The sequence below is a fragment of the Eleginops maclovinus genome, chromosome 20, assembly GCF_036324505.1.
Source record: "Eleginops maclovinus isolate JMC-PN-2008 ecotype Puerto Natales chromosome 20, JC_Emac_rtc_rv5, whole genome shotgun sequence".
In the NCBI taxonomy this organism is placed as follows: domain Eukaryota; kingdom Metazoa; phylum Chordata; class Actinopteri; order Perciformes; family Eleginopidae; genus Eleginops; species Eleginops maclovinus.
This window is the reverse complement of record NC_086368.1, coordinates 14,851,180-14,866,299: the sequence shown is the minus strand read 5'-3', so window position 1 is coordinate 14,866,299 and position 15,120 is coordinate 14,851,180. Positions and strand designations below refer to the sequence as shown.

General features: G+C 38.8%; 2 protein-coding genes and 1 long non-coding RNA gene across 6 annotated transcripts; 1 reads left to right on the top strand and 2 right to left on the bottom strand.

Annotated features, from left to right (window-relative positions):
* Nucleotides 1-21: 21 nt before the first annotated feature.
* arpc4 (actin related protein 2/3 complex, subunit 4) lies at nucleotides 22-3,314 on the bottom strand. Its single transcript, XM_063910645.1, has 6 exons — nucleotides 3,167-3,314; nucleotides 1,842-1,960; nucleotides 1,597-1,708; nucleotides 1,358-1,453; nucleotides 769-939; nucleotides 22-551 (listed from the first exon to the last, which is right to left on the bottom strand). The coding sequence occupies exons 1-6, from the start codon at nucleotides 3,167-3,169 to the stop codon at nucleotides 546-548; spliced, it is 507 nt and encodes a 168-aa protein (XP_063766715.1). The 5' UTR covers nucleotides 3,170-3,314; the 3' UTR covers nucleotides 22-545.
* Nucleotides 3,315-4,527: 1,213 nt separating this feature from the next.
* Nucleotides 4,528-12,495, bottom strand: LOC134882735 (ras-related protein rab7). 4 transcript variants are annotated; one of them, XM_063910642.1, is made up of 6 exons: nucleotides 12,158-12,495; nucleotides 7,849-7,911; nucleotides 7,450-7,576; nucleotides 7,056-7,274; nucleotides 6,073-6,201; nucleotides 4,528-5,912 (listed from the first exon to the last, which is right to left on the bottom strand). In XM_063910642.1, exons 2-6 carry the CDS (start codon nucleotides 7,899-7,901, stop codon nucleotides 5,817-5,819), a joined length of 624 nt encoding a protein of 207 aa, XP_063766712.1. In that variant the 5' UTR covers nucleotides 7,902-7,911; nucleotides 12,158-12,495; the 3' UTR covers nucleotides 4,528-5,816. The 4 variants fall into 4 exon arrangements, with proteins under 4 accessions (XP_063766712.1, XP_063766711.1, XP_063766713.1 ...); XM_063910641.1 differs by having other exon boundaries at nucleotides 12,176-12,495; XM_063910643.1 differs by lacking the exon at nucleotides 12,158-12,495 and adding an exon at nucleotides 11,939-11,957.
* On the top strand, nucleotides 11,525-12,332 carry LOC134882737 (uncharacterized). Its single transcript, XR_010168188.1, has 2 exons — nucleotides 11,525-11,814; nucleotides 11,953-12,332. It is a non-coding gene; the product is annotated as an uncharacterized LOC134882737 (long non-coding RNA).
* Nucleotides 12,496-15,120: the final 2,625 nt, after the last annotated feature.

The window sequence follows — 15,120 nt, the reverse complement described above, 5'->3', positions numbered from 1 at the left end:
TCACAAAAAAACACACCAAAATACAAAGAATAATGCTTTTATTCATCATCACTTTCAGCAAGTATACTTTTTTAATATTATTTCCATCTACAATAGGTATTTTCTGTGGACTTGTGTACTAATACAAGAAACGTGCACCAATGGATTGCCCTTGTGGTTTAAGGTCTGCCGTAACAAAACATTGCTAAATGAAATGGAGATGCATATAATATATATATTTAAAAAACATATTACCCTGTGCTCATAAATATTGATAAAAATACCTTTTTAAGGACCTGCTCTGACTTTTAACATTCTAAAAAGGCAGAAATTAATGTTTGGTATGAATATTCAATATTTACACAAAAAAATCTATATTTCTAAGCAAATATTAAAGGGCAAAAGCCCGTTGGCCTGTACATCTTTACTGTACGTCTTATGTTCTCAACTTTGTCGGTTGTGCAGATTCAGCCACCTCTGCCCTGTGGTGTGAAAGCTCCGCGATGACGACCGAGATCTTATGCCAAGATCGCAAAAGGAATGTTTTCCCAGGGTCTCTCTCCCTTTTAGAACTGCAAGAGTCGAAAGAAAAAAAAACAGTGTTTCCCGAAGTGTTTCTACTTTAAGACTACTTGAGTCATTTTATTATTACATTCTAGTTCTTAATAAAATATCAAAGTCAAAGTCATACCATCCAAAACTCAGCCACACTAAAAATAATGCCACGTGTGCATAATGCTGCATCCACTCGAGCGTGAGACGCAGACATGTAGGAAAACTTCAACTTACATTTTTGAGGAACTCCTCTGCAACAATACGAGCCCTGGCGTTGACAGACAGCTTCATCTCACTGATCTCCTTGTCAATTTCCTCCATGAAATGAATGACATAGTCCACCAGTTTATGCTTGTACATCTGCTCTGTGTGGAAGTTGGTGATGAGAAAGCTGATGTCATAGCCCTGCGAGACGAAGATGGATGATAAGAGATCGTTTTAAATACGTCGAACAGCAATTATACACCCAAATGCAAATCAAGGTTTCCACTGTTTGTAACAAATCCTTATCCAAATTAATTTCTGAATATTTGTGGAAAAAATGTATGGTTTAAATATAAAATGGCAATACATTGATTGGTTTCTGCTATCTCCACTAACTGGAACATTCAGGTTGCCTTCATGAGCAATAACCATCAGCGGCCATTTAAGGACTTTCAGTATCCCATCTTTGGTGTTTTATAATGTTTAAAGCTATTTTAACTTGGCTTTCATTACCTTTTAACGACAACTTCTTGCTCATTAGGCTAGTGACCAAATTTAATAAATAGGTATATGAAGAAACCCCTTGAATAAGACTGAAACACAGTCAATGCCCACTTGCCTCGACTGGTTTCCTCCTCAGGATGAAGAAGTTCTCCGCTCTCATCATCATGAACCGCATGAACTTATGGCACAGAATCTTCTCAATCTCATCGGCCTGCAGCAGCAGAGCATTTCAAAGGACAGTCAGGATTACAAATACAGTTTGGATCTTTATAATAATTATCTTAGTCAGTAATTGTTTTGTGTCAGTGCCTAAAACACACAACCATTGAACCCCCAGGCAGCAGTTTGACCCACCTGCTTGACAGCGATGCTGACTCGGACAGAGTTGATGGAGCCCTCGATCAGAACTTTCTCTTTGTCGTTACGGCTGATGATCACAGGCTGGAGGAGCAACTCTTTACTGCTCCTAGAAGTGGGAGAAACACAGAGGAATCCTTTTCAGGGACAAAATCTGGCGCTAAGAACAGAACCCCAGAATTCATGCACTGCTAGGTGTTAAACGCTCCAAAGTTAATCTCAGAGTTGATGTGACAACTTACCGTACTTCCACCTCTGGTTTGTTGTGTCTCTCCACCACCTGCGAGGAGAAATTCTCCAGGCAGAGGGCCGCTTGCAGGGTAGCACGAACTGCATTGAGATATGGGCGCAGCGTTGCCGTCTGAGAGGGAGAACACAGAACAAAGTAGATGATAAATAGTCCTATAGAGAACGTATGAATCTACAGGCAGAAAAACCTTGTAAATACCCACTTTTCACTGGTTTTATTGCACATAATAACGGTCTACAGTAATATAGACCAAGACTGCCTTGGGTTAGGTTCATTGTCTTCACATAACACAAACAGCAATTCATCTGAAGCACATATCCCTTTTTTAAGATGGTTGTGCTTCTCCTATTTTATATGATTATCTTTATGAAACAAATCAGCAGTTAATTTATTGAAAATTACATTTATTTTCAAAAGCTCCCATATCAAGTGACTCCAAAATCAATGTATTAGTACGCTGGACAAAAAATACTTCTATTTTATTTTAAGTAAATGTTATTATGGGAAAAAACGTCCCAATGGAAACTAATTAATTTGTCATTAATATAAAATATGATGCAATACAATCAAACATTAAAAAGAGATGTGTCCCCCTTCTGCATTGATTTGTGTTGCATAATCTTTAATAATATGAGCAAGATAGCACACATATGTATAATAACATTTGGTTTTGTGTCATTCAGAGAAATACATTATTGATTGTCTCTGTGATTTATCTTTCCTTAAAAATCTCTGACCTAAATGAATACCAAATATCCAACCTAGAGCTAACTTTACATCAGTGTCAAGTATCTTACATCTGAAGGCCTACTGTAGAGTACGTTACTTTAGTTAATGTAACGTGGGGCTCAAACCACTGGGTGTTCGTGTTCAGAATGGAAAGAACCACTGGTATAAAAGTATCCCATACAAACAAATGATCATTTAACAATAAAATGATCATTTAAAGCTGAGGAACAACACCACAACATCGTGTTTATCAGGTGGTTCACCTGATGTGTCCACCATTGAACGTTACTTAGCAATCAAGTATTACTATGGAGCTACAACCTGACGCACAAGGTTGAATATATAACAGAAACATGATCCGTGTTCCCAGGTACGAAGAGTCCATTACATGATTACGGATGTTTCCTTTCCAGCTAACGTTAGCATATTAGCTAACTGCCTGCAGCTAGTGTGAATAATGCTGAGGAAGTTTCCTAAATGAATGCCGTGTGAGTCGAGAAGCACTAACGACCTAACATCCACAAGGTCGAATATATGTTACTGATTAACTACGTCGTTTTATCAGCACAAATGTCTAATATCTCTTACCATATTTCCCTGTGTGATGAGCGGCTGCTAAAGGCGGAAGTAGCTATACTTGACAGTCTTTTCCGTGAACAGAACACCGGAACTCAGCTCTGCCTCCGAGCTACCTCTGGTGTAAAGGGACAGCAGATTTTGGTACAAAATAAAACAAGATGATCACCAAAATTAACCATTTAGCAGTTGTACATTTAAAACACGTTTTTCATAAATAATTTATCAAAAGGAAAGGCAGTAGATTCCCCTTTTCTTCAACACAAAACACCAAGACCATTAGAGACAAAAGTCTGCACTAATAATTGTTTTTCGTCAGTTTGGGTTTCTATATTTATCTTGCCAAAGTCACATTCTTATAATAACCTTTTATAATATATTGAAATGTATTTAATATATTATAATAATCTATTATCATAATATATTGAAATGTATTTAATATATCAGGGTTTGGTTGTGTGCCAGAAGTACTTTTTTTTTAATCAAAATTCATTTGTGCCACTATGCAATGATCCCTAATATCACATAAATCTCACTGGGTCATGAGATGATAGCTACTGAAAAAGAGTTTTCAATATTTAAAATGCAGATTTTCTGTAAAAACATTTATATAAAATAGAAGTAGCACACACATGCAATGATTAACGCTATTAATAATATCAAAACTTTTTAAATTCTCATTTGTTGCCTGGATTTCTTTTTTTATCTTCCTCCTCTCCCTTCAATGACTGGCCCTGATTCACAGCTGCTCAGCAGCTGTAATGTTATAAATGCCTTTCCTGCCATGACATTTCAAAGGGTCTGCTGCAGAAAAGTTTAATAGTCCTTTGAACACAAGTGTCTCACTGTAGGCACGGCAGTTTCAAATAAATAGAAAATGCCTTTCCTGCTTTAAATTCTTGTGAATGCTGTAAACTGAGCAATTCTGGTGCTGAAATCAGCTGAAAGTGCAGAAAAAGCAGAATATTTTAATAGGCAAATGGTGTTTGTAGCTGCTTTTAGATCTTGAAATTAGGAAAATGTTGATGAATTATTGGTGATATTTCTAGAATTAAGAAAGTTATGAATGTCAAAAGTAATACCACACATGTCCTAATCGAGCTGAACGTTTTGATGTTTGAACGGAGTTTCTGCGATGTGGAAGGGCGCGGAGAAGGCAAGCTAAATTGGGCGGAATAATAATAAAGAATTTGTGCGTAGAAGAACAGATGTTCTGAATGCTTCACAGCGTTCACACCAAATAATCACACACATTTAATGTTTTAAGAAAAAGAAACATTAAGAAAAATAAATGTTTCCCTTCACAATTGGATGCATGAAACACTAAGAAATTCCAAAGACATACATAGAGACACATAATGCTAGACCATTGATATATTCAAGAGTTTTATTATTTGACGTCCCAATTTTCTTTGACAACATCATTGGCATCGCAGAGATTTCTTTTCTATAAGGAGAAGGAATAATACCAGGGCAAAATGTTGGATCTTTTCTTAAAATGGAAAGAGAGAACATCCATTTCAGTTCAATCCATCAGGCATTTACCTTTACCATCTATACACTGTAATGCACAATCTGTTAAAAATATTAAGTACTAAGCCAACCTGAGCTACAAGCAAATAGAGAGAACAGCAATAACAAAGACATGACAGAAGAAAGGTGTACGCTGTGTTGGTGACACGATTGTAATTCCAAAGCGTTGAAAGATGTCTGATGAAGGACATGACACATACAGCAGTAATAGTAGCAGTAATGTTACATAAAAGGCAAATATTAATATATTGAGGAATTACTCCATGTTTTACAATGTGACTGCGTTTTCAGCTTTTACTTTATGTCTACTTAGAAACATTTCTTCTGCTGTGTGAGGCAGTTATGAACCCATTAACACACAACCATGAAGGGAAAAGGCAGTACAATCACAAAGTGTTCGACAGATTCTCGGGGGATAAATTTAGATAACGAGTGAGGATGTATAATTTGAAGCTCACCAAAAAAGGCGTGTGGTAGCAGATGTTGCCCAAAATCAGTCATCCCTCTATAATATTTAAAGGCAAAAACATAAAAAGAAAGTGCAAAAAAAAACAAGTTTGTGTTTCGGATTAGCTTGAGAAGTAACATCAGCCAATTCAAATATATAATATGTAGTTCCACTTGATTAGTTTTTGAGAGACAGGCAACAGAAAGCAAAGAGAAAAAAGGAAGAGAATAGGAAGAGGATACTTGGGATGCTGACATTAGCCAACATCGTCTCACATTACGGAGCTTCGGCCAGTCCATCTAGAGTTCCAGATTGCACTCTTTGAACGTGGCTCCAACTCGCCCCCCCGGTGTGAGAATCAGGGGGAGTTAGAAAACTGATTGGGTGGGACAGGACATCACTGAGGTCAGGAGGGGGGGGGGGTCATTATTCTGTTGTGTGATCTCAGGGCACTGGATTTGTCAGCTTGTGGCGCTAGTGTAGTAATTTGTGTGCTAGGTGAGGGTGGGGGGTACATCCATGTGCAGCATACTGCGTGAGGGGTGGTGTTGACGGAATGAACATTTGCGTGACGGAGGAAGACCAATAGGGAAGACCTTTCCCTGGGGGCGGGGTGCAGGTGATGTGACCGGTGACGGGGTGTTTCAGAAAGCCAAGAGAGGAGATGGTCCGAACTGTCCCTTAGCAGCTGCAGCTTTCTGCTGAAGCTTTAGCTCTGTCACTCCTGTCCAGTTTGATGGGCTCTGGGAATTCATTATACAACTCCACCTCTGTCTCCTGGAGGGAGCAGGAGAGAGGGAATAATCAGTACAGCACAAAATCAAACTGACAAAGAAATAAAGACTGGGTTTGAAATGATTTAGCCATGATTGTTGCAAATAACAAAGCACACATCTCTACGGTCTTTTGCGTTTCATTTCAAGCCGCTGTAACTCACTTGTTTGAGGGCGTTACGTGCAATTGTCTGGAATGCCTGCTCTACATTTATGGCTTCTTTGGCGCTGGTCTCAAAGTAGGGGATGTTGTTCTTACTCTGACACCAGGCCTGAGCCCTCTTGGTGGTAACCTGTGTGAGAAGAGGAAAAACAGATGTATCAATACAGTGAGCTGGGATGTAAAATGAAGGGTTTGTGGATGTCTCTAATGGAACAGTAATATAAAAAACTGAAATGTTAAACTATAATGTAATCCATGTCATTCTTCTTCTGTGGACGTCGACACGAACAGAAAACGTCGTTGATTTCTTTCCATCTGATTTAAACAACCACTTATAATGTGCTTTTATTTCTTTACTCAGAGAGAAGCATACGCTGATCTTTATTAATGTGATACCTTTATGAACGTACGTTACTTTAATGAAATGTATAACTTTTCCCAGGTAAAGTGACTCCTGTGTTTTCAGTGCAGCTGTTCCTCCTCCTGCAGTTTGTGTGCACTGATGGATTATGATGCGATTTAAACTTAAGTCTCACTTATTCTGTTCACCAGCCTCCAGAAGCAGTCCTCATTTTAACAGTAAAAATGTACTCAAAAACGTTAAATGTACTCATTTCCAAAAATGACAAAATGAAATTCACATCTAAGGACATTTTCAACAAAATTCTTATTTGTTGTGGTTCAGCTTTTCAAAAACAACAATTTAACTGCAGTAAAAATAAAGACACGTTGTTGCTCTCCACAAGCTTGCGTTATATTTATTGAAAAATTAATAGACAATCTTTTTTGATTGTTGACAGAATTGATTTGAATCCTGATTAAAACACTGATGATTAGAGCAGATTAGAACCAAACAGGAAGGCAAAACTATTGGATCTGATTAATTAATGAGTTTGTTGAAGCTTTGACTTCGAAAAATATAAATAGTAATTTGGTATAGTGAAACTATAGTCAGAATGGAGTCTTCATCCCCCCTTTACCAACCTGTCTGTTCTCCAAGTCAATCTTGTTGCCTAGAACCACAAAGGGGAAGTTCTCGGGGTCTCGCGGGCTGGCCTGGATCAGGAACTCATCCCTCCAGCTGTCGAGGGTCTTGAAGGTGTTCGGGGCAGTCACATCAAATACCAGCACACAGCAGTCCGCTCCACGATAGAAAGCAACGCCGAGAGACTGGAACCTCTCCTGGCCGGCCGTGTCCCAGATCTACACCAACACAAGGAGACAAAAGCTAGGCTCATGGACAAGATTATAGAAGACAAGAAAACGGCTAGAAATATTAAAAACCACGGAAATAATGCAGGAACACTGAGGCCGTGGTGTGTGTCTAATACAAAGGGAGGCTTTCTGCAAGAGGATACGTCTCCAGCTCTATTTGTACCTGCATTGTGACGAGCCGGTCGTCCACCATCACCTCCTTGGTCAGGAAGTCTGCTCCTATTGTAGCTTTGTACTGGTTACTAAACTTCTTGTTCACATACTGGTTCATTAGGGAGGTCTTCCCAACACTGAGAGTGAAACAAAGCAAATATATATGAACAACAGATATTTTAGATGTGAGACAAAATCAAAAGGTGGAGCAGGCTGACGGATAGCTCGGGTACGGCTGTTATTTGATCTTTTTTTCATTGACTGCAGATAAAAGGTGTGGTTGAAACACAGTAGGGCAGTTCTGCCTGGAGACAGCTGATGGCAGAGCAATAAGGAAGTAGGCCTCACTGATAATTTCGTGCCCTGAATTGCTCATTCTGACATGAGAAAATCATGTGCTGCGACTCACCCAGAATCTCCCAGGATGATGACTTTCAGGAGCACTTTCTTTCTGGACGTCATGTTTCCACAGCTGCAGAAAAACAAACAGAGAGTTTAGCATACAGACGATACAATGCCTGCCTAACGTCTGCATTGCAAGTCACAACCTAAGCAACAGTTTTCTTTTGTTCAGGGAAACTTGAAGTCAACCCATAGGTTAATCTGTTACTATGCACACCGTCCCTTTGGGAAACATTAACCTACAAACTTGTGTGTTGAGTTTTATGCCCCTGGACCAATCACGTTTGAATAGCATTCATTCCAGTCATGTGCTTTCTAAGCTGTTGGACAAATCACGAGGATCACATCATTCTTTCTCTCTCACACACGACAGGAAGTCCTAGAGGACACACGCCTTCTCCGCACAACAAATCTTAACCATGACAACAGCACATGTTGTTCCAGTACATGCTCAGACTGTAAAGGGCTGATCATATAGGAGGATTGTGTAAGATTAACAGAATCTGACATAATGATTTGGGACAAACAGTCTGTATATCTAAAGTGATCTGTGTGTTAATATTTACTTATCGTTTACGTCACGGATAAATACAAATATGAAGCTTTAAACTGAACAAACTAGGTCATTTTAAACAATTGAAATAGGTGACACTAAGGCACAGCTTTGGCATTTCCTGTGTGAAAATGTTGAAGAAATTCTGGTGTTCCCAAAAACAAATAAGAGGTTGCAGTGATTTGCGTGGGTTAGTGAAAGATATGGTATGCAACGTTACTTTCATGTACACATACTCATCACCATTAGGCAATCGGTTACATATCTAGAAACATTTCACAAAACATTGGCTAGAAGAAGTGGAGTGCATCATTTTCTTCTCATCTCATCACAAAAAGTCATATCAAAGATATTGCCCAACACATATGAGAGGAATTGACCCCACACGACCAACTGATTTAAAAAAAGGAGAAGTAATGCTGCAATAGAAGAAAGGCAGTCAGGAGAAATGAGACGTGTTACACAATGAAACCTTTCAGGAGTTCTGTGAAAATAAAGTGAACAGTCAATCCTGATCATGGGACGTCTGAGATTTGGAAACATGACCACGGCTGATCTTTGGCCCCTCCCACTTGTATTATTATATATCTCCAGTAAGCCTATCCCTCTACCTTCAAAGATGAAACCATCCGTCTTTCTTTGTTAGTGCTTTTTGTTTTCATTGTCTTTAAATGTAAATATCTCTACCCTTGCCTTAAAAAAAATCGAAAGTTCAATTTATACCGAGTTATCTGTTGAACTTACTGAAATAAACAAACTAAAATAAACCTTTCAGGCTGTTTTTTTAAAATCCTTTTCACACTTCTGTCTCGTGTGTGCCAAGCAAACAGTCCAGCACATGACGAGGAGCCGGTTCACTTTAGGTATGCATACCGTCAGTGAGAAGCAGGAGGAGGCGTGTGATGGGAATAACGTAGAGATGCAGCGTTTCCTCCTAACAATGGAGATGGCTTTAACCGTGACTTAAGCCAAACTAATAAAAGGGCTATTTGTGAAAAATAAAGACAAACTAAATTGGCACTGAAGAACTATAACCGGTTAAACAAAGGTTTAACAGAAAAAGAATGACCGCACCCCATCAGATCTTAGCAGACATGCCTTTCTGCCAAAACACACAGGTTCAGCTAGTGCACTCAGTCACAAAACTCTTATATGATCCCAAATTCAAACTAAGCTTTAAAAAATCCTTACACGTCAGTCCTGGTCAGGTCCTGGAACAAAAACATGTGCATTCATCCTGAGGGGAACCACACAGCGCTCCACTGACTGCCACACTGTGAAGCAGCACTCCATGTGAAGGAGAGCAGCATGGGAGAGACGGATCGCTGACAGAAACATGAACAACAGCGCTGGAGTCCAAGCATGCTCAGACCAGAGTCACATGATTACAACAAAGCTCAGCTCTGGTCTTTAACCTTCACAGAGAGAAGAGCGTTAGACATTGACTCCCGAGAGTAGACTATCCTCTCTGACGGGAAACCGGTGGAAGCTTCTCATTAAAAAAACTGTCCAAGTGAATCTGTCTCAAGACAACACAGTGATACAGCAACGTGGCCCACAGATCTTATTTTGTGACTGAAAAAAAAGCCATGTTCTTCATACATTATTTGCCGTTTTGTGGTGATGATGGACAATATGGCACTGAAGAGGTATAGGTAAAGGTTTGCCCTGATTCTGAGTTAAGAAATAAGGGTGATTAAAGAAGCCAATGTGTTACAGAGATTTAAGTCAGTGTCGAATGCTCAAAAAGATATGCAAACCTTTTCATTACGAGGATTTGCATTAAGATATTCCAAAGGTCAGATCATTTGGAGTAGTGTTGCAGACTCCTGGCTCTAAAATTAGCCTTTCCTCCTGAGAAAAAAGGGAATTTGATCCACCTCTGTCAGGCAGTATTTCATATCCTGTCTATTATTATGAATTTCATATATTACCTGATCCCTAAAAATCAGAACGATATAAATAATTGGTTCATTCTCAGTGAGCCCCAACCACACACCAAACTAGATTATAATATTTGATCATTCTTATGTAATTACATTATTGAAGAATCAAAAAGAGATGCCTGGGTGAATATATATAAATAAATAAAATGTGGCTTCACCAAAATCTTAAATAATCAGATTTTAGTATAGATGCAACTGTCCACTACTTCACAACACACTAACATACAAATTGAACTGTTATGTACTTGTATTAAGGAGTGTGTGTTCACAACCGTCATGTGTTTACAAGATTTAAATTCCCACATATTTCCTTCTGTCTGTAAATCACCGTCACCAGCAGCTGGAATTCACAGATCATCTCTGATATGGATTATGCATGCTCACCCACACAAACAAACTCTGGACTAAAAATAGATTTGGACGGCTTCAGATGTTTCTCAATGCTCAAACACGCCGTAACGTTAGGCCACCATCATGTTTCCCCTACCCAACATGCATCTTGGATGGTGCCCATGTGATAAACAGATGGTTTGTTGACCCAGGGTTAACAACAAGAGTAAAGACAGCATGGTCAAAATCAACCACATTGATAGGATGAAAATACAGTAAACAAAACATTAGAAATGCGTGATTAAAGCACCATGCTACAGCGTGACAAAGTCATTTAGATTGTCATGTGCAACCAAACTTTTTATAAAATAATGGAGTTTCCCTGCATTTAAACAAGAGATGTGGCTCCTTCTGGTGTTGTAATTCAGGACTGTATCGCGTGGAAAGGTTTTTAACAAAAAGGATGCTTTCCATATGAGCCTACACACAAATCCAGACACTGAACTATAAACACCGCTGAAGTACTGAGAGCAGAACCAACTGGAAGGTACACTGTGAAGCCTACAATGAGACACAGCTATGTATGCTACATGTTAACTGTGACAAAAAATGTCAGGCATTTAAACCTTTACCATCCTGCATGAGTAGAAGTTGAGCTGAAAAACTATATTTGTTTAATTATTTAAAAGAACAGCCATTTATTGCCAACTCCTTGGACATGTGATGAAAGAGTGGATTCAAAAATGTCAGCAGTTAAAGGTAAACTCTATTATGGTTTTCAGTTGTCAATGACTACGATTAATCATTAAAAACTAAATCACAGCAGTAAACATGTCTTAGTCCTCATACTCATCTGAACTTGAATATGAGATCAACACATGTAAACAGAGTTAGGTTACCTTTCTGGAACAAGCAAAGGGCGTTGTAGCATCAGATGATGCAATTGACAACATGTGATTAAACAAATAAACTGAAGGACGTGTACCTGCGTGTCATGCGAGTCATCCCCGAAACAAAACTATTTGACGCAGAAAAACACAGTGCAAGTCACACAAGTAAGCACGGGATACTTCTATGATAGAGCTTGTTGACATAAAACCAGAATAAAGTCGACACTTGCTATCGAAACCCACCCCGTCATACGGTAAATTACCATACCCAAAGTGATTGATTGAGATTTTGAGTGTGTTTCGCATAACCTGTATCTCCGTATAAATGATTACAAATATAGTAGCCTATCTAGAGAAATCAATATTCCCACTGTCAACCTTTTTTTACGCAGCTTTGTTCGACCTCCTCTCCCCGATTCTCCTTCCCGATCCAGAAGAGCCAGAGGCCGGCCTTGTTTTTGTCAACCAGCTTCTCGAAAAACATTGCACCACAATTAGATTTTAACATCGGAGCGCAGCGTTAATACGACACTGGAATAATTAATGACTGACGAATTATTATTCGTATAAAAAGACAGCTGTCATCTAAAAACGTACTTTGTACTCGTTACTCACCGAGGAGGAGACTGCCGGACGGGCTAACGGGCTGTTGTTGTTCAGTTAGCGTAGCGGCTAACGAGGCGTTACGTTAGCTAGCTCACTCGCTGGCACTGAACTCGTTAGCTAGCGTTGATTTGGAAATACCTCGTTTCAAAATCTTACACAAATGTGTTGCCGTTCACTTGAACACAAACTAAAAGCGTTTAGTAAATTGTCGGCGCAGGTTATCTACAACTGGTGTTTGAATTTGGCACTTTGCTTAAAGGCTTGCCTACCAGCGAGCTAACTGTCTGCTTCTCTCTTCCCCTTTCACTTCCTTCTCCAAAACAACGCCTGCGTCCTACGTCACAACTTTGCGTCAGACGCAGCTGACTGACACTCCCAGCCCACCTATGACATCTCTTTATTCCCCTTCGATTGATACTTGTGCTTTACTTCTGCAGAAAGTAATGCCATGGTGCCTTTTGAGTATCTAGCAACCATTGAAAACGTGTACATTATTTTCCGATGTATTCCCAAAATATATGAGACATTTAAAAAAGTAAAGTTAATTCATGAAGCACATTTAAAAAGAACCGTTGACCAAAATGCTTTACAAAAAGAGAACAAATAAATCACAGAAATGGTCAAGTATAGACATACACAAATATATATATATCATAAACGTAGGTAAGACTAGTTAAAACTGTCGAAAACATACAACAGTCTTAACTAAGATAACTAACTAAAATAAGGCAACAGATTGTGATAAGCATGTCTTGATGATGAAACATAATAGGATACTGAAAAGTGATCAGAAAGATATTAATCGTATTGATGGAAGGGAGGTATAAATATAGTTATCGTCTTTGGATTTAAAGCGATTGCAGACAGACCATTACAGATGTGGACTCTCTTCCTGGCAACCTTAAAAACATCAACAGGGTTCATTTTCTGAGATTTGGGCTGAGCAGCACATATGAAAATTGCTAGCAACTAAACTGAAAATCCAGCGGAGTGCCCTGTTAAAACCTGATGCTCGTTCTAAACCTTGAAAACCTGAGTTTCTAGAAATGATGTTTCGGTGTGTTTAAGTTAAGTTGCAGTGAATCGCAGCCAAGAGAAGAGCTCTGGTGATCCACCACCAGAGGACAGTGTCAACCCACTTGAAAGAATGACCCATCTAAACAGGTGGTCCCAGACATAAACTCACATTTATGTTTTTCTAAAAAAAAGTGTAGAATAGTGTCTGTTCCCCTTGAACCCAAGAAGACAGTGTTGCAGGAACATGATGAGATGTACAGCCGCTCTGCAGACTGTAAATCCATGAAATAAAATGTATTTAGAAACCATAACAACACTACTGAAAGCTATCTCATAGACGTCTGTTCACCTGTCTAATGAAAACCATTTATATTTATGCTTTGAAAATATGACAGAACAATGTTTATCATTTTAAATTGAAAACAGTATTGTAAAATGTCACTGCAAACTTAAAATTAAGTACCACAGACACTTTCATTTCCTAATGAATAAGATTTCTTGTTATTGGGAAAGAAAAACATTATGCTTAAATAGTAGAATTGTGATCATGAAATCTGAAATAAGGTTTAGTTTGAATCTTTAAAAGTGCTGCACATCTGACAATCACTACATCTTTCTTCACAGCTACACATGTTAGTAGAAAGTATGAGTTATTGTAAGAGAATGCTTATCCTTAATAAGTTTATTTTCCTGCAGACCCAGCTGAATTAAATGGATCTGAATTCATTTGCGATAGTCACATTTTAAATCTGTAAATTAATAGCATTATTTATGGCTGAATGTGTGCTTTCAAGGATACTTTTTTAGGAAATGGAAGTCAGATTAAATAACTTTTCTGTAGATCAATGAGTATATATAATATATAACTTTAAGAAATTCAGAATTGAACCCTCTGTAGGGATTGTATTGTTTATCATACTGTATGTGTTGCATTGGTTATTTATTCGATTGAAATAAAAATATGTAAAAAGAAAAGTGTGTGAATTTAGTAAAACATTATCATGACTCTCCTTTGGGTCTTCTTTATCATTTGCATTTAAACTCAATTTAGAGAATCTTTTAAAAGAACCCTGAGCTGCCTTTGGCTCATCAGAAACGTCAGTTTTCTATATAAAGAGTTACTCTTTCCTCAATCAACAGAGAAGTCCTTCTGAGATTCAGTGCTTTGTGCAGCTCCATGTTCATGTGTCAGTGTGTCTACATGTGTGTTTGTGGTCCTTGTTAGTGGGAGTGTGCCTCTGCAAAATCCTGATGACTGGTGTTTATAGAGGAATTCCTGTCTTCTTGCTCCTATTGAATTTAGAGTCTTTATGGCCTCTTTGGAACTCCGTTTGTAAACACAAATACTGCGACACAAAAGGACACAAGTAAGAAAATGGTGCACAGGAGGAAGGGAGCAACATACTTTAAGCATCTGCTGCCTTTTCATCTCTACAAACACTGCTGCATATACACGTTGATGGGTAAGAGGAAGTTCGAGTCTGTTGATAATGGGTGAGAGGTTCTCCAGAAGAAGGAAAAGTTATTCCAGCATAAACAAACAGCATGTGAGACAGATATGATTGCAAAGGCAGGTAAAGAGCTCACTCACAGATTTAAAAAACATCAATACATCTATGAAATACTGGTTGTATATGTGTATATTGTAACACTGCATGTACAGTATGTGTGTGAGTGTGTAAACATTCACCTCTGTGTGTGGCTGTGTGGGAGTCTAAGAGAGAGCATGAGATGAGTTAAGGAGATGGACAGATTGGGTGTGTGTGTGTGTGTGTGTGTGTGTGTGTGTGTGTGTGTGTGTGTGTGTGTGTGTGTGTGTGTGTGTGTGTGTGTGTGTGTGTGTGTGTGTGTGTGTGTGTGTGTGTGTGTGTGTGTGTGTGTGTGTGTGTATCAGGGGGTGGGTGCATTAGTCCATGTCAGACAGCAAAGAGTGCCGC